The 26551-nt window shown below is 35.7% G+C and overlaps 1 protein-coding gene across 1 annotated transcript in view; it reads right to left on the reverse strand.

Annotated features, from left to right (window-relative positions):
• LOC148956353 (ATP-binding cassette sub-family G member 5) overlaps positions 1-26551 on the reverse strand; it is a 43866-nt gene that overhangs the window by 17134 nt on the left and 181 nt on the right. Inside the window, exons 1-5 of the mRNA XM_089106263.1 lie at positions 26410-26551; positions 18543-18660; positions 10571-10776; positions 9223-9367; positions 1656-1928 (exon numbers count right to left, since the gene is read on the reverse strand). The exon at positions 26410-26551 is cut by the window's right edge and continues 181 nt beyond it. Of these exons, the coding sequence (XP_088962389.1) occupies positions 1656-1928; positions 9223-9367; positions 10571-10776; positions 18543-18660; positions 26410-26466 (799 nt within the window). The 5' untranslated portion in view covers positions 26467-26551. The remainder of the gene's footprint in view (positions 1-1655; positions 1929-9222; positions 9368-10570; positions 10777-18542; positions 18661-26409) is intronic.

Raw genomic sequence — 26551 nt, forward strand, 5'->3', positions numbered from 1 at the left:
AATAATTTTTTTGTCTAACTTGAAATTAAAATAATATAGGCTTAGTTCAACTTTACAGCATGTATATGATTTAGTTTACAAAGTATGAACTTGCAGAATTGTTTTGATATAAGTACTATCATTCCCAGCCATATTTATGAGTACAGCCCAAGCGATTCTCCATTTCTGAATGATCATTTACTTAATCATTTTATTTTCACGCTCCCAATACATGTATAAATTTATATATGCTTGATAATAAATATTTTGGACATATTTGTAAAAATGTTTCAGTGTCAGGAGAGGCACCATTGTCATCTTATGTGCCAACCGGCGTGGGAAGACCTAAGTACTAACGTTCTTAGTGACAACGATCGAAATTAAAAAAGTTTCCCACAAAAGATTTTCTCAAATTTCATGTTACTATTCTAATGTAAAATGTGTTTGACAGAAGTGTACGCTCTGGGATGATCCTAATAGCAGGTACAAATCATTTCCTAGTAGAACTTTCGATTTTCTAGGTTAAACAGTACAAACAATACCGAATAGTGACACAAAGTGAGAAAGATGTAAAAATATTTGCGGAACTAGAGTAGTCCTAATTATTTAGTTCATCCCACGCCGTGTGGCGCATAAGGCGATAACTCTGCCTCTCTGCGACGACTTCAGAAGAGCTTGAGACCACAGATCTTCCAAAGATGTTCTCTTCAAAGTAGCCTCTTTCTCTAGGGATCGGCCAAGCGCCGTTCTCTATTGTCCATGTCTTGTAATGCTGGGGGACCTAACACCAAACATCATGGGGGAGCCTGCCATCGCCCATACGGAGCAGATCCGTGTTTATACATCAGGCAATCTCTATTGTTTGTCGAATCTGTGTATGCTTACTCTTAATAGTTACATAATTTAGTTATTCCGAACTAAAAAAATTATTTTCTGAGGTTTTGGTCACTTATACTGGCTAGTCATTTGCGGTAACTTAGATTATGAATTTTCAATAGTAAGTACCAATGAAAAAAAAAAAAAACCGTATACGGTACAATAGATCCGCGGTTATCCGGGTCCTGACTAACCGAGTTCTAGTTTAACCACGGTATTCTACTTGCATAATTGCACGTCCTGATAAAGTAAAATGCCAATTCTTTTAACGCTTTGCTAATTATCAATAAGTAGAAAAATATACAATACTGTATTTAAATAGAAATCTAATATACCGTGGTGGTGAAGGCACCGTAAACAAAAATAAAACCCTTTTTCTCTGTCTAAGGCACTGCGCAGTGCGAGATCACTATCATTGGTGATCGTGTTATATTGCTACACCTTGTCACTTTTCATATATAATACAAAAATAGACACTAATCCAACAGTTTTGGTCGAGTCATAGGCTACTTATTTTGCCGCAAGTTTCCATGTTGATCGTTTACAGAGTTCGTGTTATCCGAGTTTTTGTTTATTCGAGGTACTCTTGGTCCACATTACCTCAGATAACCGGGGAACTACTGTTTATCTATTAAGTCATTCTCCACAAAACTTTCTTATGCATATTTTTCCATTTCTGGCCTTTTTTCCATATACAAAAGGTTTTAGTTTTGATTAAAACACGGTTCAATTAAATTTGAGGGTTTCCATCATTTATGATTTAGGCTGCCAAGCATAAAAAAGGATTAATTTTGACTTACAGTAGTACATCAATGGGTTCTCCATCTCGGGACAGGCAAAACCAATGCTTCGGAAATAGTCAAGCATTAACCGCGTAGATCCAGAGTAAACTACGTCACCAAGACACAAATATGTGACACGATCTAAAAACGGGAAAATGTCTGACCGAGGCTTTTCCATTGTCATCACTACGATTCGGTTATACTTCCGAGCGTGATTTGATAGGATAGATACAATTAGATATGTATGAAGGGGATCCAGGTCCACTGTTGGCTCATCAAGTAGAATAACAACTAAAATAAAAATAAATTTCAGCACAAAGCAAGACATCGGATGAATTAGGTGGACAGGAATTATCTCTTAAGATCGTCGTAAAGAAGAACTAAACAATTTCTTTTGTCTTGTAATGGCCTAAGATCGAGATCGGATCTATCCTTTAAGTGATATGTGTTACTAATGAGGGTTGCGTATGCCTGCATAGATCTGACCCGTATGTTGACCATTTTTGCGGGGACAATTAAGGGGAGGGTTGGTGAATCTCCAAAGCACCGAGTTTATGAAAACTATCGTTTCTACATTAGTATTAAATAAAAAATTTATTTTTTCAACTGAAAGTAAGGAGCAACATTAAAACTGAAAATGAACATAAAATTTATTCCGCATATAAGAGGGACTACCGCTCCCTCGATCCTTGTTCTTTATGCCAAAGTTTGACTTTCTGTCCCAATCTTTTAAGAACGACTCGTGAGACACAAGGGCCGTTTAACTGTAACGAGAAGTTTTTTCACAGCACTAAAACGAGTGTAGCGAGCGAGGGATTTGCCACGTTTTTTCCAATAGTTGCACATTTGCTCAGCTTTTTCCTGTGGCGATGAGGTACTATCTAGGGTAATAGATTTCTGGTTTGGGTGGATTACCAAGTATTCGCACGATTTCCCTCCGAATTCTTAATTTCTTCTCTAAAATAATCTGTATTAGCTTTTCAAAGTAAGTTTTTCAATTCGTTGTTATGTTTTCTGTACCTCTCTTCAGTATACGGTGATGTACCGGAATATTTAAAAGCCATCTCCTTTTCATTATTGCAGCCATCAATTCTTTAGAATTCGAAGGTTTAAATGGCATGTTGGTTGGAGCTGACCACCTCGACATTTTACAACTAATAATTCATTCCCTTTAGAATACCATAAACAGAACTTCATATTCACATTAAGCTCATTCATTATCTTCAAATAACTCAAAACTTAGACTTTCCTAATTCATTTTAATTTGGAATTAATAAATTCAAATCATTCAAAATCCTTTGGAAACTCACTGGAAAATGACTTAAGTCTTAAAATTCAATACCTAAATTGCGGTCCGAAGTTCTACAGAAGAAAATACTAATCTGAGTTGTTTTTGTCCAAATTAGAATACATATAATTGCCTTTACCCTTTTGTTTTTTAAAGAAACACAAACTTTGATTGGAGACGTTTTTTTGTGTTAGTAGCTTTGTGCGTAGAAATATTTTTTATGTTATATCTATTAGTTTTATCGAGCAAATATTCATTTTCTTTCATTTTGACTTAGGCAAAATGAAAAGAAACTCCATTCTTGAAAAACAAACCATCAAGTCAGAACCGAAATTTATTTTCCCCGCCTTCCGTGTTTAAATGAAACTGCTTTCGGCAGCCCTGATGGCAATCACGAATCTAATATCCGGTTTTTTGTATACAATCGGTAAAACCCTTACATGAAGAATATTCTTAATTTATATACAGCAGAGTCATAAAATTTCACTTTTTAAGTCGGACTGATTTAAGTCAGAGCTAAATTGTATTTGAAGTTTATACTTTGGTTTTATTAATCAATGCTCAAATTTTACGGAATTATCAATAATTCATTGGAGGATCATTTGGTCATTTTCATCAATTTCCCAACTATTCAATTAGAAGGAAAGAAGAATCCATGTCATGCCAAAATACAGTAGAAAGCATGCATGTTCTCCGCGAGGAAAACCACGAACGACCCTTAAGAGATTCTCAGTTTGATACTCTGCGCAGTTTCAATTCAACCCGGGATAACTATATCTCACCGGCGCATTTGTTTCACATTGTCTCGTGCTCTATTTTTTAATGCTGCGCTTGCCGTGGAAGATGGTTCTCCACGTCACCGTTTGTATTTTTGCTTCAGCTAGAACCGTGGTTCCGAAGGTTGTTTTGTTGCCCCAGGGCAGGAAGTTCAAGAATTATCTACAAAGTGATTAATCATATAGGCTTCTTCACATTAATAGGAGTTTGTCTTTAAAAGATAAGGAGTACTAGAATTTAAAGGGGAGGGCAAAATGTATTTTTCAAAATACTTGAGGGGAAGGGGTGAAAAAATCTGTTTTTCAGTTTTTTCAATGAAAATACCAAAGAGAGCATTTTTCAATGAAAAAGACCCCAAAAAAGCCTTTTTTTGAACTTAATGGTAGGGAGAAGGAATCTATGGGAACAAATACTCCTTGCCCCAACCGACCCCTCTAAATCTGCATGAACCATCAATTTGTAGGGTTTGGAAGCTTTTGAGACTAAAATTGTAGAAAGAACATCTTAAAACATAACACAACATGCCAAAAACTGTTCATTTACCTGTTCTCAAAGAAGGGGTCACAGGGGCAATGTATATCCAGTTACACTTTGATTCTCCTGATCTACATTGCCGTGCTGATACCCTTTTGAGAGCAGCTTAACCAACGGCTTTTGTTAACTATCTCAGAAGTACAAAAATTTCGAAAGAATCTTTAGACGCAACAGCGATGATACATAGCTGACATTATTCACAAATGACTTCCAGTTTCCACCACAATTAGGTCTTGCTGAGCTTGTTGAGACTATTACTGCAATAAATATATCCAAAACCAAAGCAATATAAGTATATATTTTTTCGGAACGGTGCTTGGTTTTTACCAAAACTTGTATTTAAGAGGATTCGATACACTAAAAATCATTTTGCGAGCCTCAACGTCAGCTGACCGTGTGAAAGACAGAGGGCCCATTAGCGAATTCATCCAAGGGAATAAGTTATTATTGAATAACTATTTAGGATCTGTGGTTTGACTATGAAATTTGGTTGAAAAGACAGTGAAACTGTATCGGCCAGTCTATCAATCAAAGCTGGTGACACCATAGGAACTCCCAATGTGGCCAGGTTAATCAATTTTTTTTTTTTTTAACAGATCTTCAGCGTTTTTCAAACAGGTATGCTAGAAAATTCTGCTCCGTTTGAGCGAAAAAAACAAAAAACAACACTTTCTGATAATGTAAGATTATGTGAATTTCTCTATATCCTACCCAAAATGAAAGAAATTAAATGTTTTTTTTAAGATTTTTGAGAAATTAGGTGTCGGGCTTTCGTTTATTCGGATCTCTTATCCAAGTTCTACAAGTTATGGAGATACCGCACAATGAATTCTAAATAGTTTGACCACGCAAACTAAAAAGTTTACAATGGACGATATAAGGTGTTTGTTTAAAGTATCGAACCCCCTTGAGGGCGTTTAAGTCACTAATCAGATCAGGTCAGAAGCTAAACACGCAGCATGAGCATTGTAATATAAAACACAATATGAAGTTATCGCTCTGCTCAAGGCTCAGTCACGGTCTACGCTCAGTACTTGACAATCGATCTGTCCAAAATTGCAGAATCTCGCACTGTTCCGAATTTCTTAACTTTTGAACTATCTTGGGTGAAATGACCTGAGGTTTTTTTTTATTAGAAAGTTATTTATAGCATCTTGCCTTTGTGAGCAGTGAGGTACAAGGGAAGTGAAAACTTGTGGTGGGGGTAGGCAATTGATAAAACACAAGGAAACTCACAATTACAGCTAAATGATCTATCATCAGTACTTTTTGAGTTTAACCTAACCCTTTTCTGATTATTAAACAAAAACAAAGTTTTTTTCTAACGAAAGTTAAGATTGATTTTAAAACTTAACGTGAAGACTGTATCTTAAATATCGTGGGCCTTCCAGCCTAGGCCCCTGCTCTTTATTCTAGAGTTCAATTTTTTTAAATAAACATATTCCCGCAAAAGCTAAACATCCTCCTTTACAATTTATTATTTTTTCTAAGTCGGAAGTTAAATTACGTCATAGATAGCTGTACGTTTATAGTGCAAGGCATTTCCTACTTAAGGGGAATTTCTACACGTTTAAGCATTAACGTCATTTTTTAATTTCACGACAAAAAATTATGTTTTTGAATCCTGGGCAAATTGCTAGGGTGTATATTAATCACTGCTGTTAATAAATCACTTATAAATTACTGCAAGCTTTGAAATGTGCACATAGATGGTCTGATAATGTTACCGTCATTAATTTATTTTATCACGGAACCTTTTTTTTTTTAAAGTTATGTTTTTTCACAACCCAGAATCTAGAGAAATTTGGATTTTTCTCGATTCTTATGCGAAGTTTTCAGAAATAAAGATAAATAAGAAGTTGTTGATTTTGAAAAAAAAATTAGCTGCATTATAAAATAAGAGTAACCAGAATTTATGCAACCTGTTCTTCATTTTAATACTGGTGCAAACTATGCACCGTTTATGTTATGTCTATTGGTGTCCATTTATTATATGTTTTACCCAAGTTTTGAATTAAAAATATTTGTCCTAATCAAACTTTCCAAAATTTGAAACCAGAAATTTCAGATTTGAAGAAAAAACTCACTTAGTTATTTTTAAATTGAAGTTAGTAATACATTAGCTTCGAACAATTGTGCATGTTTTACGCAAGCTTTACTTATTTTTTTGAAAGCTGAACGACTTCCGATTGTTTTAGATGCTAATTTTACCTGTCTCAGTGACCATCCAAGTCAAAACTACCGCAAGGTTTAAAGAGCGGACTATGCTCAATCAGAATTTTGTATTTGGATCGGAATATCTGGTTTTCATTGGCGTTCTCTGGTCTTATAGTGTTGGGCGATATTTTGATTAATGGATATATCGATATTTTTACTTTCGATATTCGATATTTCGGATCAGTTTTTTGCTATCTCATGAATTTGCCGAAGTTTAGTAACGCAAATGGTAAATAAAGGCTATTTTATATAACATTTGGTACTTGTTAAGAATCCAGTAGTCACGCGAGAATTATATTGCGAGAACAGATAGGCATTACTCGGTACTTATATGAGACACTATATAAACAAAGTGTTTCTCACACCGGGAACTGTATTTTCTTCTGATCGAGATTCAGCAGCCAGCAAGGCTAAATCTATCTCGTTTGCAATTTTGCTCTCAACTTGTAAAAGATCGTCAGGTGAAAACATACATTTTCTTGAAACGTGGGTCAAGACATGTGGCAATTGCGATGGGTGTGACTTGACCAAGGCTAAGAAACCTACAATGCATTTCATTCAGCAAAGCCTTTCGAAGCTCATCATTCACATCTGAGAATCCACCAAAATCTACCTGAACAAGATGGCGTCTCAAAATCTTAGACAAAGGCAGGACTTTCGAGATTTAGGGAAAGCTTTCAGAAGAGAGCTCAATACTTGCCTCTTCAAAGGGTGTCATCACCGCAATCACGTTTGGAATAACAACCCACTCAATATCAGTGAGTATGAGGTCCACTTTACCGAGAAGCGCAAGCGAACTTGTTACCGACTCTTTCAAATGTTGTAGACTACTCAACATGTGAGAAGAAAATTCCATATAGTGGTCACATCAAGTTTCAATTTTTTGGTGCCAACATTGTCAAAAGGGATTTGGACCTGGCGCAACTTGTCGGTAGCTACAACACTACGTCTGAAAAAATATCAATATTTCTAGCCTTTTGGACGAGAGGCAACAATTCAGCAGTATCATTAATAGACCCCCCCCCCTCCACAATCAAATTTAGAGTATTTGCGAAGCACGAAACTTGTGTCCACATTTGCTCCATTATCAGTTTTACTACAGCAACAACCTTTTCCTTGATCCCCCCCTCAGTGGCAATCTCTATAAGGTGAACCTTAATAGCATCAGCATATAAATATATATATATATATATATATATATATATATATATATATATATATATATATATATATATATATATATATATATATATATATATATATATATATATATATATATATATATATACATGCATAGTTACAATTAAGCTAAATTATCTTAATTTAATTGTGTCCACATTTGCTCCATATATATATATACATATATATATATATATATAATATATATATATATATATATATATATATATATATATATATATATATATATATATATATATATATATATATATATATATATATATATATATATACATTATAATAAGTCTGTTTTGGTTTTATAACATTTTTGTATTTATATTATTTTAGTTTTAGATTCTATTTATTTTTTTCTTTTATTCTACGCTGAAGACGCCTTGTTTTATACGGGTAGAATATTCGTTTGATTTTTGTTTCCCTTCGTTTTGCTTTACTGGCCATAGACCCGTTTGTCTTTTTCAGATTCTTTTCTTTGTTTTGGTATTATTTGGCATTATTTCGTTGTAATAATAAGTCAAAATCAGCGCAATTGGCAAAATTAGTGTAATAACAAGTGACTGATCTCAGTTTCTGGAAAAAACACATACGAAGCTTGAAACAAATGCCAAGAAACGCTCATAGGCTAAATGGCGTTGGTGATTATTTTTTTGTAAACAATCTTCAATTTTCAATCTTCACTTTTTTTCTGTCATCTTTACTTTTATAAATTGCCCATAGTTTTGGAGACTAGCTTAAAAAAGAAATAAATTATAACCTGGGCAAGATGCAAATAATTCACTACTTAACAACGAAAAATACAATAGGAAATTATATGGTTTATCAATAAATGAAACATATAACATAGTGTCACTACCCCCCCCCCCACAACAACCGCTCTCTCTATGTAAGATATGAATACCTGTGTCTGTATAATAATAATAATAAAACAACTCATAGCCGCACAGAGCCATCTGGGACCAACACAGAAGCATAAAGCTTTGTCAGTTCCTTGGTTGTTTTTTTTCCAACAAGAGTCACCATTCCTTGAACAATTTGCAACACGCAGAGTTTCCAGGCACGGCTTTACCCGCTGTGCTGTCTAACTAAAAAAAAAAAAAAACATACACAGAAAACCAAACCTTCGCACCTCTTCTATTTTCATCTTTTTGCATTACCAAATCAGACCCGGAATACCAAGAAATAAATAAAAAAGCCCGTACTGAATCCCCTTTCTACCAAAACACTAAGATACCTCTTAAAGTGTCTAGGCCAAATAAGGCCCAGACTTCTGAGAAATACATAAATTGAAAACAGATTTCTAACTTTAAACACCTTTCTAACTTTATTTTGTCCAGAATTTTTGTAAACTACACTTTCTAGTAAGGTATCGACTTGTTTAGTCTTATCAAAGGCTTGCTGTTTCGTGACAGCACGTAATATGCAACCTCTGTAATTTTACTCTTCTTTATAAAAAAAAAATATAACTTTAAGTACGTATACATTTACTGGTCTGTTTCAACTTATTTTTTTTTAAAGTTTGATAATGGTATAATGTATTCCTTTCTGTTTGATTTTCTGAAAGAAAAAACTCACCCGGATCTCTAACAAGCTGTATCCCAATAGCCAACCTTTTATATTCGCTGTCACTAAGTTGGCCAACTGGTCGGTTGGCTACATGAAGGAGAGCTAAATCTGCCATAACTTGTTTGACGCGTGACTTTTTTATAAATCCAGATACCTAAAATAAATTTTCTGTCAAAATTCTGTTAAGTTTCTGGAGTTGTTATTAAAGACTCGGGACAAAAAGTCAAACTTTATCATAAAGGGCGAGGTATTGAGGAGGGGACAACGTCCTAATACACGAAATAATTTATGTTCTTTTTAAGTTTTAATTTTACTCCTCGCTTTCAGTTGAAAAAACTTGTTTCGTTTTTTTTTATCTAATTTCAGATCGTTCTTCAAATATTACCGAGAAATCAAGCTTCCCTCAATGGAAAATGTTTATACAACAGTTATTAAAAGACCTAAATTATCTTTAAAAGTCTCACTTTTAAAGCCTTTAACTGAGAATTGTTGGCCTAAAAATGCATCTTTTGCATGAAGCCCCCCTCGAAAAACAATTCGCATATCGAGTTGTGAAACCTTCATATCCTGCTAAAGATATTCCTTTTTCAAATATTCTTTATCTTTGGTTAAACTTCATCAACAGTATTAGCTTTAGCAAAAGATGAAACTCTATCAAGAACATTAGCTCTAGCCAAAGAAGTTCAGGTGGCAGCAGCCTCGTGTCTCTGTCCCTTATTTTATTGCTTTTATCCTCCTTCGCCTATCCACACAGAACAATTCATGATTCAAAATATAGAGAATACATGAATTTTTAACCTCCTAGTTCTCTGAATTTTCTTCAAAGCTGAAAATAAGAAAAGATGTTTTATGAGAATATATTAGCATTTTGAAACAGAACGCAAAGAATAGTTTGAGTAGTAACTTCTAGCTAGCCCAAAAATCCACGAGGTATTATACGATGCTTTGTTCCAAACATAGAAAAAAACCGTAAGGTAACAGCAATGTTAAGAAACTCAAAGAAAATTTTGTGTTTCAATGCCAAAGAAATAAAAATTTTTGTATTTGCCGTAATTCTCTTAAGAATATCCCAAAATTTCTTCAAATTATCTGAAAAGGGCAGTCCTCCTCGATGTGTAGGATTAAGGAAAATTGTGCAAAACAGAAGGATTGCTTTCAATACTGTTAGAGACAGCTAGTTTAAGAAACATAGTATAGTCAGTATAGTTTCTTTTTTTTTCGCTTATAGTTGGGTCGTTTTAAAGAAAGTTCATCAGACAGGTCGAAAGAAATAAGTTTGAGGTTATTTTTTGGTCATTCTGTCAATAATAGACCCCAGTTGAATAGTAGATTTGAACTGCATTTTCTGATTTCTTACCTTCTTTCCGATAGTTAACTGAGTAGCGTAATTTAGAGTCTGGGCGACAGTTAGGCTACCTAGAAGATCACACTTATTTGTCACAAACGCGCACGATTCTTGAAATAGTCGCATTGACATGGGCACCCCATTTAGGCATATTTGGCCTCTCGTCGGGCCTTGTGCACGTCTTGATATTACATCCAGTAAAACCTTTTTCCCACTTCCTGTAATAAATGATGGGTTATGAAAACTTTCATTATGCTTCCATATTTAACAGATGGTGTGAGATTTCTCATGGTAATTTGATTATTATAATTATCATTTCATTTTTTAAACTAAATACTTTTGGCGAAAGATATAAGACAATTTCCTTTTTTCATAAACAGTTGGACATTGATGAATGCACAACTCGTAGATACATCTTCCAAGAAGAGGGGAACCAAAGTTTTCTAAATCAGCGTGTTCAACGTTTATAGAGGTGATCCCACGGCTCAGCCTTACACGACACAACCAACACAGAAATGAATATCAGACAACTGGACAAAACTTTCCAGTGGGAGGGTGGGCTTATGCTACATATGTTCCAGGAGTTTTATTACGGTATCCTTAGTAATAAAATACTTTTTCAAAGCTTCAATGAACTATCTTGTTTATTTGTGTTTTCGCTTTCCTCCTTTTCTTACGCACTCAGAAGTTCATTTTGGAGGGATTCTGCCTCATCTTTAGGAGAAGCGGACAGAGTGTTTCTTATATTAAACTTATTGGATATTGAGAAACTGTCGTAAATCTGAGGTGCAATCGAAAAGACCAGAAGACTAGCGCTGCCATCTCGAGTATTGTTTTAGTATGCTCAATTAAAAAAAAAAAAAAATTCTGAGGGAAGTAAAGAATGAATCAGAAACTTTAAACAAACACAAATTATTGGTTCACAGCCTACTCGACATATATCAATAAAACTATAAAACTAGTACAAATAAAACAACTGTTGATATTTCCTTATGTCTGTAGTTTATAGAACACTATCGCTTTACTGAAAACACAAAAGCCAAGTATAAAGAACAAAAATATTGATTTAGGAGTCGAAAGTGGGTACGTAGCCTGACAACAACAAACTAATATATAACGCTATTCATAGCCTTACACGAGATTTGATGTCATTAGCTTTCAGTACATAATTAAAATCATCCTAAAAACTTAAAAATAACAATAAATATTATTTTAATAGGCGCAAAGCTATTGAACAGCATACAAAACAATAACTTGATTTATCAGGTATCATCTTTGCCTCGCCAGTTACAATATCCATAGTGAGTATTATACAATTTTAAATTGTAAAAAAAAAAACACACATTAGTATTACTCGAAATGAAGAACAAATAAACCATAATATGAAATTCGGAAATTCTCTCATGCAACCGAGAGTTTCAATTTATAAAACAAATTTTAAGGCTAGTATCTAGTCCTAGAACTATCAAGATGACTTTCTACAAAATAATCATGAAATGTCCTTTTTCAGAACCAAAACGAGTCCCAACCGTTGGATTGAGCTCATTGTACAGACCTGATACCAGATTAAACGAAAAAATGAAGCAAAACCCTAAAATGCTATATTTTAAACTGTAATAAGTGTCCTTAATCAGTTTGCTTTTACTGTACCAAAACTCAGTAAAGCGCTAGTTTTCTATGATCCTACAAACATAGGAAAATATCATCAGTTGGTTTATTTGCACTAATTTTATCGATACATGTTAGATAGGCTGTGAAGTAATAATTTTTGTTCGTTTTAAATTTCAAATTCACTCTTTACTCCCCTCAGAAAAACTTTGTTTCTTCTTAAATTAATCATTGCCTGTTTTTAATTAAAAAAAAAAAATTAAAAAAAACAACAGGTAAACAAAAGTGTTTGTGCAACGAGACCGAATAGCCCACAGGTTAACTTGGGCTATTGCTAAAATAGGGTCCCAAAGTATATACTTTATATTAGGATGAACTTTTCCCCCGACTATGTACTATTATCAATGGATGATAACAAAAGGACAACTACAAAAGTTCAATATTGGTTATGCTTCCTGTGTCTATAGATAAGAGTCTCCTAGAGAATACTACCACTGGGTATTAATAAACGTTCTCCTATGCCTCCAACATTATATTTTTCTAGGTAATATAATCTCGTATTATTAGAAATATGAACCATAATTGTATGGAACTAGCTGAGTATTCCTTTAAAACGTTCAATTTACAACACAAAGTTTATTATCCATACTTTACAAAACAATACATGTTTAGTCACTGGGAACAGAAATGCATCTACAACTAAAATTACACAGCGGTCTTAGCCACGATGGAATTGTTTTGTCACTGTGTATTCATTAATCACCAATTAATTATCTTTGATTTTTAGAGTATGTTTTTCTATAAGGATATGTAACCATAACATGTGGTTATTGTTTGTTTTTTTTTAGCAAAAAAAGGATCTGACAAATTGTCAGGACAACACAATGGGATTGTCAGTGTCAATTCCATTGTGTTGAGACTTCCCCGCCACGATGAGGTGCCGCTGTATCTATTTGGATCGCTTTTTCTGTATTGTAATATACGCTGAAAATTTGTAGGAAAAAGTTGAAACAAGGAAAATTTTACTATTTTTAAGTAAAACTAGATGATTCTCTGGAAAAAAGTCTAAGATCGTATCTTCATTGTGGCCGTTTCAGGCAAAGTAGTCCGTACTTTTTTACCTTTTCAGGCAGTCCCAGTCTCCCTTGGTACTTTTTACGGCTCAAAAAGGCAAATAAGGTACTATTGGTGGGAAAGTACGGGGGTCGCCACTTATTGGTGCAAAAATGGCGCAAAAAGGTTGCTATGCCACTTACTCGAGGAAGAGAACCCCTTGTCGGCCCAAATGTTAGTGGGATTCCCGCTCTTACCCCAACGGTTCCGTATCTATCGGGTATGTCAGTGCCCGATTTATAGTATACCCTGTCCCAGGGTATGATAACGTGATCGAGTGGTCAAATGGCCACTTTCTAAAGCCAAATGTACCCGCCTTGGGTTACGGCTAGAAAATCTCTAACTCTCTCCTTGGAGGTAACAAACCCTTCTGTCAATATAATAATGACGGTATCTCGTAACTCTATTCCTACCCTGCCGGAAACTGGGTTACGGAAACTAGTACACAGTTTGTAGAAAATACCTTACTTGTATTCTTGCAAACGGTCACAATAATAACACAAAAATATGGTTCCCCGACCGGGGTCTAAACGCAGACTAAATCAAAATAATAATAATAGGTACAGCAACTGTTCATAGGGGTGGACCTTCGCTTGGCCCAGCCAATAATCTCAATCCCCATTCATAACCAACTCTATCTTCCCAGCCCTATTATTCAATGACTCCAACCAGGAAGTAAAAAACTAGAACTTACTTCAAAGCTTACTTATTGCAACACAACTATAGCTTAGCAACGAGACTTTTAAATTGTCATTGCAAATTATATTATAGGTAAATTTAAACAAATGTAATTAAAACGAAAACAGGTCATTTATCTGAAAGGAAAAGAAACAGGGGTGGAACCCCACCACCTCCCCCCGAATATGAAACTGAAAATATATAAAAAAGAAACTCATATTTAGTTATACCAATAATCACAGGGTAATAAGTTGCAGACAAAAGTTGTCTGCAACTTTGTTTACGGAGTACTGTTCTTTATGATATTTAGAGAGATTTTAGGAAACTGAAGTACGTTAAAAGAATTTTAGATGTATAGTTAATATAACTTACCGAAATTTTGTTATTATTACTTAAATTTTCCTCTCACAATTTTGCAAAGGATGTTTAACTTCCCACATGACTGTATTCAGAGGGGGGGGGGGGTACTCGGTTTTAACCCCCCCCCCCCCAAAAAAAAAATAAGAGAAGAATGTCAAACTCATAGAAAAAAAGGATGGCACCAACAGTTCCATTTTTATTGCCATATGGCACGAGCAATAGCTTCTAAGTGAGACACTAAACTACTACTACTACTAACAACTCACCGCAGCACCAAGCCGCCTGAAGCCAACACAGCTACGCACGCTCCTCCTCCACCCAAATCTATTCAAAGCGTCCCTTTACCCCCCCCCCCCACGGAAAGTAACCCCCGTGGAAAATACCCCTCCTTGGTAAATACCCTAGCGGAAAATACCCTCCCCCTTGTGGACCCCCCCCCTAATGTGCAAATATAGAGCGGAAATATATTTCTAAAGTAACGAAAAAACTAACGAAAAACCGATGTGTTCTCGAATTTTACACAGCATAGATTTTAGTGTGTGGTGCATAATGCACAAGTACCGAACTTCCTTCCCCCTACGGAAATTAAAAAAATCAAACTCAAATTTGGAAAGCCTTATTTTCCATGAGGGGGGGGGGGTATTTTCCGGGGAGGATTTTCCGTGGGGGGTATTTGCCATGGGGTGTATTTTCCGGGCAGTATTTTCTGGGGGAGGGGGGTATTTTCCGCAGAGGGGGGTATTTTCCAAGGGGTGTGTATTTTCCGGGGGGGGGGGGTAAACGCCGGCCACCCCGTTTTAAATGTCAACTTGAAAAATGACACCAAAAATAGCGTTTTTAGTTAAATATGCCACTTACAGATGGTAGAATTAATAAAAACCATGTAGATTTACCAATAGCTTTTATATGAACTATCAACAATCTCTCTGCAATATTCTGGTAGCCCGCTAGCCCCACCACTGGAGAAATGGTACCAGAATTGTCTTTTTTAGTGCCATATGGCACTTGCAGATAGTGAAATTTATAAAAAAAAAGAACACGTAGATACGAGTAATAGATTTTAAATGAGCCATTAAACACCTCTCTATGATGTTCTGGTAACCCGCTAGCCCTTGTACAAAAAGAGAGAGAAAAAGATAGACACATCATCGCTGCCCATGCCAAAAAGGGATTTTCCTTGTTGTTCAAGGTGGAGGACTGTAATTTTTCTATTCAAGGTTTTCGACCATGCATATTCCAATGGTGCTGGTGCACTTGTCAATTCGATCTGAGGGGTTTTAGGGTTTTCTTTATATCACCATAAATCTGTTTTCGCAATTAACTTTTACTTTTAAAATTAACCGAAATAATAGTTACCATTCCTGAATCAGTGTCAGATGACAACTATTTCTCACTAGGCAATTTTTTTTCAAACGCAGTTTTCGAATTTTGCTTGATATGAGCTGTGAAATTTCGGAAGGGTAGCTACCACCCAGGAAGTTATGACGTTGGCAGACTCCAGGATTATAATTTGAGAGAATCGTTCCAGGAACAGTTGAATACTAGACTACAGAGTTTAAAGTTTGACAATGTAGAGGGGGGGGGTGGAACAATTTTAGGAAAACAATTTGTGAAGTTGCTGATGGTGTCTTAGGGAAGAAAGTTTCGAACGCAGCTAGGAATATTAGTGGAAAAGCTTTATGTTTAATAGAGAGGAGAAGGTGCTTGTACAAGAGCTATCTGAGTGATAGATCGTGTGAAAACAAGAGGAATATAAAGAAAGAGAAGAAACCACTAAAATATGAACTGAGGAGGTGTAAAGTTGAGGCGCTGAATAAAATTACCGAGGATCTAGAAGATGCAGCTAGACAGCATAATAGTAAATATCGTACTGGCATGTTAATAAATTAAGAGGGAGTAGTAAATCCGGACTTGTCCCAGCTAAAGATAGGAATGGGGCCACGATTAGTAATAAGGAAATAGTTAAAAAGAGATGGGCAGAACATTTTGAGAATGTGCTAAACCGAGATAGAGTCGCAGGAATGGATATAGAGGAAAATGAAAAAGTTTTTGATAACTTGGATGTTAAGGGAGATTTGTTTTGTGAGGAAGAATTAACGACAGTACTAAAAGGACAAAAAAATAAGGATAACCTCAGGTGCTGCTATTGTGGTAAATGAGTTTCTTAAATATGGTGGCTCTGAGGTTAGAAATAAGTTACTGAAGATTATGAATATGATTTTTGAAAAAGGGGAAGTACCTAGCGATTGAAGGAAAACCATAATTAAATCACTGTATAAGAAAGGTGATAAGAGTGAGTGTGGTAATTATCGAGGCATTAGCCTGGTCTCTGTAAGTAGCAAATTAATTAGATATATGATATTTTTTAGATTGAGAGATACCGTAGACAAAGTGATAAGAGAAGAATAGTGTGGTTTTAGAAAGGGTAGAGGATGTGTCGACCAAACTTTCACTCTTAGGTTAATAAATGAGAAGTGCCTGATTTATCAAAGACCTTCGGTCCTCAGTTTTATAGATTATGATCAAACTTTTAATTATGTTGATAGAAGAGCTTTAACGAATATCTTATCCTTGTATGGTATACCAGACAAATACATTAAAGTGATTAGTGGAATAACACTGCTGCGGTTACGGTAGGAAATGAGGTTAGCAGCTGGTTTCGTATTGTCAGGAGTTAAGCAGGACCTTTATATCGATCATTTTGATGGACTTTGTCTTAAGGAGCTCAGGAAAGGCAACGGGAACGGGAAATCACGGAATCAAATGGAGAGGAAGAATTTTCCTGGCCTTAGATTATCCTGATGATTTAAGCATCCTAGATGAAAGTGGTAGTGAAATGAATGAACTTTTAGAGGCTCGGCGAGTTCAGGGTGCTAGAATAGGTTTGAAAATTAATGTTAAAAAGACTAAGTCGCGAAGGCTAGAAATAAGTGGAGACGAAAAGGAGACATTGGGTAACGAAAAGATTGATCAGGTGGACAGCTTCAATTACCTTGTTAGTATTATTAGTAAAGACGATGGGGGTAGTGAAGATGTCAAAAGTAGAGTAGCCAAGGCTCGGGGTGTTTCTTAGCAGTTGAAAATAGTGAGGAAGAATAGGAAGATAAGCTGCAAATCAAGATTAGAATATTGGAAGCTAGGAATAAGTGAATGTGTGTGATGCGTGTGACACAAGTAGACTGCCTTCTGAGTAAGGCCCTACAGTGATGACAGTGGTAAAAGATGTTTCTGGGGCATGGGCACCGAAAAGCGGATGAAGATTTGCTTGATGTTTTCCAGAGAAATTGCCTACAGATTGTTTTGGGTACCCGGCTGATTGACCGTATTTCAAACAGTAGGCGGTACGAAAAGTGCGGTTCTATCCCGCTTTCTAGGGCTATAATGAAAGAAAGTTTGAGATGGCTTGGGCACGTTCTACGGATGAAGAATGACAGATTGCCAAATATTTTCTTTTTGACCATCCGTCTAGGGCTAGATGGAAAGCAGGTTGTCCGTGTTTGGGGGGGGGATATCATAATAAAAGATTTAAGAGGAATGGGAACTTCCTGGGAGGGTGTAAAGAGAGAGGCTTTGATCGGATTGGCATGGAGGAGGAGCGTGCATAGCTGTGTTGGCCTCAGGCCGCTTGATGCTGTGGTGAGTTATTAATAGTAGTAGTAGTAGCAATAAACTAATCACAGCTTTTAACATAAAGATTAAAATCAAAAGCTTTTAACAAATATCATGAGAAAGTTATGAGGAAAAATAAAAAGTTGAGAGACAAGACAGTTTTTGTCGACTAAATTTAAAAATTTGCTTCAAGAAACAAACATAAGTGTTTTTTAGTCGCTGCTGATCAGGCCTTTAACAGCTCTGTAAACGTTTTTTCCCTCCTTGTTGTTTTGAAGTCTTTACTGTTTCGCTATTTTTCTTTTTTCGTCGTTTCGAAAAACTGTAAGCCAGTAATGATTGACAAGCTTAGTTATGTCATTCAGTAACTTTAAAAGCTTGTTTTTTTAGTCTGCAGTAATAATGTGATTTCACTGGTCTAAGGCGAGGCACATCTATTAAATTGTCAAAAATACGTGTCGAAATGTGTATTTCTATTCGATACTTTTTGTTTTTAGTAGCAATATAACTGTTATATTTAGGATTTTGATAATTGTATCATTGAGGGTGTTATGAACCTGCTACAGAATGCATACAATGCCGATGGTTTAATTGAAAACAAATATCAGGAAACTACCTTTGGAGCCAAGAATGGCCATAACTTCGCCCCCATGCACTTCCATTGTAACATCTTTAAGAATCACTCCTGTTTGGAGATTTCCTGTTACTTTTTGTAAAAAACTTCCGGATTCAACCTGAAAAAGAAACCTTGATCTTTGGCAATGCTAATCTTAATCTTTTGATTTTGGCAGGAAGTTTAATATTGCAATGTGTGTGATTGTCCTGCAGACAAAATGACAACCTTAGAATGAACGGTTTCTGTAATAGATTAATAGGAAACTCTGACTGTCTCTTCTTAAAATCCTCGAACTCTTATGACACTACGCAGCATGTTACACATGGAAAAACATTCTATCAAAGAAGTTTTTCAAAGGAAAATAAAGAGCTACATAGAAACAAAGACAAGAGAAATCAATTTAAACATAATTCGAACTTACAACGAACATAAATCTCTACAGTGTGTCCACGAAGTCAGGATACATACGAATTTTAAAAACTTGCCGAAACTCTGAAAAACGAAATTTTAATATCAGTAGATACATCAAAAGAATCAGCTTATTATGCTGATTCCTAATATATAAGGCTCATAAAGTTCAGTGTTACCCATCAAAAGTTACGAGCCTGGGAAAATTTGCAAGATTTTTGAAATAGGGGAAAGACATCCCCTAAATTCAAGGAATCTTAGTGACAATCATGCCATCATATTCAACGTACCAGAAAACCCTAATGTAGAAGTTTCAAGCTCCTATATACAAAAATGTCAAATAAATATCAAAATTTGTATGTATCCAGACTTTAAGGACACCCTGTATCAACTAATATACGAGATCATCACATAAGTAATGAAATCAAAGTTGAAACGAACAGACGTTATTGCGAACGACGCTGCCTAAGAATTCTAAAGGACAGAGCGTCATTTGCACTTTTCTGAAACAATTTTATTTCAAGCACTGTTTTTGTTACTGATCATTTGAGTATTGAGGGTATAAACAAGAGAAACAAAAATTGCACGAATAACCAAGATCACTTTAAAAAAAACTAATGAAAGTAGACTGACTGTAGACTGGACCTATGATTTCACGATTTTGGATTATTAGCGTTATATGAGAGAAAACTTTTATAAGATATTCTGTTCTCAGTAAAGCGCAGGCGAAGCTTTAACCTGTTGAACCCTAAGGGGCGGGCGTTTCTTTGATGTAGTCCAAAGTGTGTTAAATGATTTGTTGTCAAAATGATCCGAAAGTCATGTACTTAATGCTAAGTTTTTTTTCAGGGGTAGAGGGATGACCCCCCCCCCCCAGGCATCGCAAAGTAGCTTCAAACTATCCCAGCCCACGTGCGCTCAGGTCATTCCAAAGACTTTTAACTAGAAAACTAGTATTTGTAGATGATATTGCTATTTATTCCACTTACAAAGAATGTGTCATTAAGCCAACTTCAGGCTTTAATTTGAATAGCTCCAACTCAGACTCCTATCCAGAAAGAAAAACATTGTAAATTCTGGTTCCGCTCTGGAAGTCAACTTCCGACTCGAGAAGGATCCTAGTCCAACTAAGATCAAGGCCTTTTTGTTGCCAACACATACTATGATATCAAAACACACATTTGCTTTTTTCACTTTTTACATCGACGGGGAAAGGGCAGGTGCGTCGACTCACAAAAATTAAGGGAGGAAATGAATTTGTCGAAATCGGGAAGCGAATTTTATTCTTTTTTTTTCCTTTTTTTGAGGAATGCCAAAAGAAGGTATTCTTCTACAAACATGCCAAAGGAAAATATTTTCGAAATCAAGGGAGGGAAGAGGAAAACAAATCCAGGGTACAATTGATAACCTTCCCCTTTTATCGACGTCCGGGGGGGGGGGCAGAATCTGCCACTTTGAAACTTAGTGATACTGATTTATCAGCAGTATTTTCTACTTTCATAAGATTCAGTTCATTAAGTAGGAGTCCTGTGGATCATAACATAAATATCGAGAATGCCAATATTTGAAAATTCATGTACTGAAAAGAGAATATTTCTATTATTGAGTCAAATATCGCTATATAGCATTAGTGATATCAAACAGTTTGTGGAAACCACAGTAGACAGAATATACAGTATCTACAAAGGCAGGTTTGCCATCAGCCGAAGAAAAAATCCATGGCAAGCACTGCTGCCAAAGGTACAAAAAAATTTGCCGCTCGCAATGCTTTGCGTCGCTCGCAGGTACGACTTTTCGATGACATAGATTTTCGTTAATGTAGATGCAACGCGGAAGTGCACGGTTTGTATTTTTTTTTTTTTTTTCATGTGATAGTTTGTCAAATGCGCTGGAAAATTTCAATGTGTCTCGCAAACCAGCAAAACTTAGATTAGGGAAGAAACCGTGAGTAAATGCAAAAACCATGAGATCGCATCTGTGTGAACCAAGACCAAAGCTAAGTTCTGACCAGAAGTAAATAGCCGTTAAAGAAGTAGGAAACTGCCATAAGTGCAATGCTGGTCTTAAATCAGGATAGACCCTCGCGTCCGTTTTCTTCCGGCTGATTTCTTCGTCTGAAAAGATAGGCGATTCGGCCGGAAAAAAATATTTGCATGAAGAAACGTAGGGGGTCTAGCCTGATTAGATGCGCTCTACTTTCCTACTCCTGTTACGGTTATTTACTTTTGGCTCTGACAGAGCGGGATTCCGATTCGCGCCCCGGCTCGACTGTTTTGCAATATGGAGATAAATGGCGTTCTGTCGCTAGGCGACGGGAATCGAAAACTTTTGTGATTTCCCTCTCTGTTGATAGAAGTACGGTGGTGCGCAAGAATGAAAAGCTGACTGACCTTGTGCCTTGAACAGAACCTAATCGATGCATGACATTTGGAAAATACAAAAAAAAGAAAAATTATATATGGATTCTACATTCTATAACCACTTTTCCAATCCCAATCAGGAGTGGTTTATTCGTGAACTTCAAACAATAAAGACGCAAGTTTGCATAGCATAAACACTGACACGAACCTTGTAAATCCATATCATGATTTTGGAACTCCGACTTATCTTAGGGAGGAAATTTGGCAGAACATAAAGTCATGGTTTTCCATGACTTCGTGAAGAAACTTGACTCCCCCTTTGAAGGGCTAACAAACCGGCCATCAGTAGCCAAATTAACGCGGCTATCGGCAAATTCTCCCTAAAGCTTTACCGAACGACTAAGATTAAAAGTATCTGGAACATCTAGCTGTATAAGGTAGAGAGTGCACAATCACGGTTGGTCTTCTAGGATGCTTCAGTCTGTGTCAAGAGTAAGGAAAGGGGAGGACTAGCCGCGGCGATTAGGCACGACGAAAATTAGGGGCAGATTTATTGTTTTTGTTTTTGGGCATGGTTAAAACTGGTCAAATGAAATCACTTTTAAGACGTTCTGAACTTCCTGCATTTCTTCAGTACGTCAGCTGGAGCGTCATTTTTGGCGACAGATGTAAGAGTAGTTAGACAGCTGATCCACTAACTCCTCTTGGTTGGCCGTAGAAATTGGATTTTTGAGCGAGACAAATCCCGTACCATGTGAAAAAAAATTCATCTATTCTTCAGACATCCATGTTTTTATAGAAAAATCTATGGCGTTTCCAAAATCCATGGCAGGGGTTGAAAAATCAATGTTTTCATGGATAAATCCATGGCGGTGGCAACCCTGGACAAAGGATCTCCATTAAAAATAAATGACACAGATTTAAAACCACACAAGATTCATAAACCGCCTTCGAGCACGATGCTTATTATACTTTAGACGTTTTTATCCACGGAGAGTACGACGCAGTGTCGCCAACACTTAGAAATAAACTGTACCAATTTTCCGATTAGAATTGTACCTCAAGAAAGTAATCTGTATCATTGGAACAGCAGGTTAAAAATTTGCCATAACAATAAGAACATTTTCAATAAACTAAAACTTGGAACAGATATTTGAGTCAAAAAGGAGCAAGTAAAACATAAATGTATCGGAAAATCTGACTGACCAAAAAAAATTCCAAATATGGTGCACTGTGCCAGGACCTCTAAATTATACCAAAAACGGTACAATTATACCCCGTTGGCAACGCTGGCCAGACAACGTATACTCATCTATATCCTAAAATGAACGGGAGTATTGAAATTTATGACACGATCGCGACAACGCTCTTCTGCTACAGGGTTGCCAACTGGACATATTTTATGTCCAAAGGACATATTTCTCTGTGCCTGGACATAATGACATAATAGGGCAAAAAATGGACACATTTTAGACATTTGGGACATAAAGTGGACACATTTTCCAAATTTATGACGTAAAACAAATTACTTTCATAAAAATGTCACTCGTCACCAAATGAGAGCTAAGACTTATATCTACTTATGTTTTAAGCTCTGTATTGTATTTTCCGGGGCTGCTTGCTCTTCCCTGAAGCAAACTTTCTGAAAATGCCTTCAAAATTCTTTCACCTATAAATGGTACTATTAACCCTGATTTTTACTCGCCACGGTCAAGATAAAAGAAAAGCTGTCGCCTTTTTCATAAACTTACTTCCGGCTTCCGAACGCCACACAAAAATCTCAATGAAAAGTTAACAAAATGAAACCTTTCGATTGCTGATGGTTTGAAATCAAAACTAAAGCCAAGTTGTCAAACACCCGGGGTAAATTCCTTCAGTTTGAAAATTTTTATCATATGTATATATATATATATATATATATATATATATATATATATATATATATATATATATATATATATATATATATATATATAATATATATATATATATATATATATATATATATATATATATATATATATATATATATATATATATATATATATATATATATATATATATATATATATATATATATATATATATATATATATATATATATATATATATATATATATATATATATGTATATTTATGTATGTATAGGTAATTTTTTCGCAAATCATATTATTGACCTACGAATAAAGTAAAAATACCACTCGATGCCTTTTTTTATGTTCTTTCCAAATATAATAATCACTTTTGTCGGAAATGAATTTTACCCCCATCCCTATATATAGGAATTCAGGACATATATTTGCAAATTAGGGAGGTCGGGGTAAAGTTTAAACTTACCTCCCATTTACATCAGGAATAAAATTTTGAATTAATGCAGCTTTGATGTTGGCTCACCGTACATGAATAATTAAAACGAAATTTGTATATTAATTTTACTTTTTTGGCTAAATGGCTGTCGCGTGCTTTTGATCTGACGTAACTTACGAGTTAACTTACGTAACCCCTAGTCAATACCTCACTCTATACGCCAAAGTTCAAATTTTGTTCTAGTTTTCTAGTTTTCTTAATCATAAATGCCGTTAATTAGAATAAACAGTTCTGATGAAACTAAAAAAAAAAAAAAGTAGCGCAAAGAGCGAGGTAATGACTAGGGGGCGAACCCAATCATGTACGTATTAATTTCTGTTTATTTTAAGTTTTGGTGTTGCTCCTTACTTTCAGTTGAAAAAATAGTTTTTTTTATTTAATTTATTATTGTTTTTTAAATAGTGCTGGGGAATCCGGCTCCCCCTTCATAGCAATGTTCCTTCCTCCACGGAAAGATCCTCCCACGTAAAATCCGATCCCCCCCCAAACTACCAGAAAAAAATTTCCCTGAAAACTTTTGTATGCCTCCCAATCAGCAGTTTTGTACGTAAAAGTAAGACATGGTTCATAACTTGTAGACCGACCCCCGGAGACTGTGGGGATTATCCTCAAGGACGTATTTATTGTAATTTTCAAACTTGTTGAATAAAATGGCTATCAAAAAATTATGATCCCGCGATTTTGAGAAAAAATGAGCGTGGGAGGGGGCTTAGTTGCCCTCCATTTTGTTTGGTCACTGAAAAAGGGCACTAGAACTTTTAATTTCCGTTCTGAATAAGCGAATCCATCAGTTTTCTGGTCTGCCCTAAGAAAATGTAAGGATGCCAAGGAAAAAGAAAAATACAAGGATCTTTGTGATTTTATGCTAACGTTAGGTGGTATGCCACACTGTTCAGCAGCTGCGGAAAAACAGTTTACGCTACTGGGTAACGAAAGACCCATATGACAGAATGGCATTCTAGTACAAATAAATGGTTGTTTAATGCATGGGAAAAAACTAATTTGGCGATTTGGAGTGTCACTCGAATCCCTGATTATATCTTTTGCGATGCGCAAGAAAATTTTTGATTGGCAAATAGCTATTAAAATAAGAGGTAAGGGTGACTCTCATGCTGAATATAATTTTCAAGATGAATTTTCGCTAGAAGACTTATCTTAAGCTCCCACAAATTATATTTTAGTGTTTACTTGTTTTTATGAGTTTTGTGCTTGTAATAAATGTTTTTTTTTTCATTTTCAATATATTTGATGTTCACTGGCCGCTTTGAAAGATGTTTCCAAAGTGTCTTTTGGTCAATGTCCCAATTGATAAGAAAAATAACCCCTAGGTTCTGAGATTTCAAGATGGACATATTTTGGACATATTTAAGACGAAATATGGACATATTTTGGCTAAAAATGACATAATTTCGGATACTCTGGGGACATATTTATGGACCGAAAAGTTGGCAACCCTGTTCTGCTATAGACAGTATACAAAACTTCTGAAGACAACACTATAACAACGAAATTCTTGCCTCATACTGTGCGCAAATTTCCTATGAATCAGATTTTCAGTGGTTCTTTCTAATTTAGTCCATATTTTTTAGCCGTTTTCTTTCATACATCGAAGTAAAATATTTATCCCTTGTGTGTTTTCTTATATGAAATATTTCCGTCTCTCTCAGTTTCAGAAATAGCTGAGCACTTCAAAGATTCAAGAATTTTGGGGAACAATTATCAGTGGAACTTTTGTATATTGTCTAGGGCAATATCCAGGCATTAGAGGTAGGAGGGAGGGGGTCCTGGGACACATCTACTGATGTGGCGACTATATTGTGGACAGTGATAAATGGGAAATTGAATAGTATTAGTTTTTAAGTATGCCCTTTTTATTGTAACTGTAGCTAGTTTAAAAGGGAAATGGTTGCACAAGATCATTGGCGGATCCACGGTGCCGGGGGGACTCCGCCAAGATTTTTTCTGGAGCCCTCATTCCTTTTTTTCTGTTTTTCACTCTTTTCTTAAAACAAATTTCTCAATAATTGGCTCCCATCAAGGCCGTACCCAGAAGGGGGGAGGGGGTTGAACTGAACCCCTCTCGAAATGTTTTTGACTCTTAAAAACGTAACAAAAAGGGACATAGACGAATTTTGTATGCTTTTTTTTGTGTAACCCCCCCCTCCCCCGATAAAAATCTGGTAAAGTTCTACGAAATCATATTATTGAGTTAGGACTAAAGTGAATACATCATTCGATGCCTTTTTTTATGCTGATTAAAAACATAATAAGCATTTCTATTAGAAATGGGTTTCACCCCCCCCCCCTAAATCTGCCAATTCAGGGTTAGGTTAGGTCAGGTATAGCCTATATAGGGGGGGGGGCTGAAATTCATTTCCGATAGAAATGCTTATTATATTTGTAATCAACATGAAAAAAGGCATCGAATGGTGTATTCACTTTATTCCTAACTCAATAATATGATTTCGTAGAACTTTACCGTAAAACCCCTCCGAAAAAATCCTGGGTACGGCCTTGGCACCCATGTCATACACCCCCCCCCAAGATTTTGCTTACTGGCGCCCTTGTCACATTGCCCTTCCCCCCATTCTTTTGCTCTAGATCCGTCCCTGCACAAGATTACTCAACTTTGCAAGGAAACTTACATAGGGCTACCGGTACTGAAAAAAGGGGAAACAGTTTTTCTGCGAAAATGATATGTGTGAACAAAAAGTACGAAATAACAAATATACCTGGCCAGAATGAAAAACGCTCGAAAGTTCCAAAACATATTCACTTGTGATATGCATTTCCTCTGCTTGGAGCTGGAAAAATTAAGCACATTCAAAATAAAGTCAACTTTCCAACTGATTCTTTAGTTTCATCTAGCATTGA

This window comes from Artemia sp. Qi Xiang Cuo, chromosome 1 (genome assembly GCF_049724085.1).
Source record: "Artemia sp. Qi Xiang Cuo chromosome 1, ASM4972408v1, whole genome shotgun sequence".
NCBI classification, from domain to species: Eukaryota; Metazoa; Arthropoda; class Branchiopoda; order Anostraca; family Artemiidae; genus Artemia; species Artemia sp. Qi Xiang Cuo.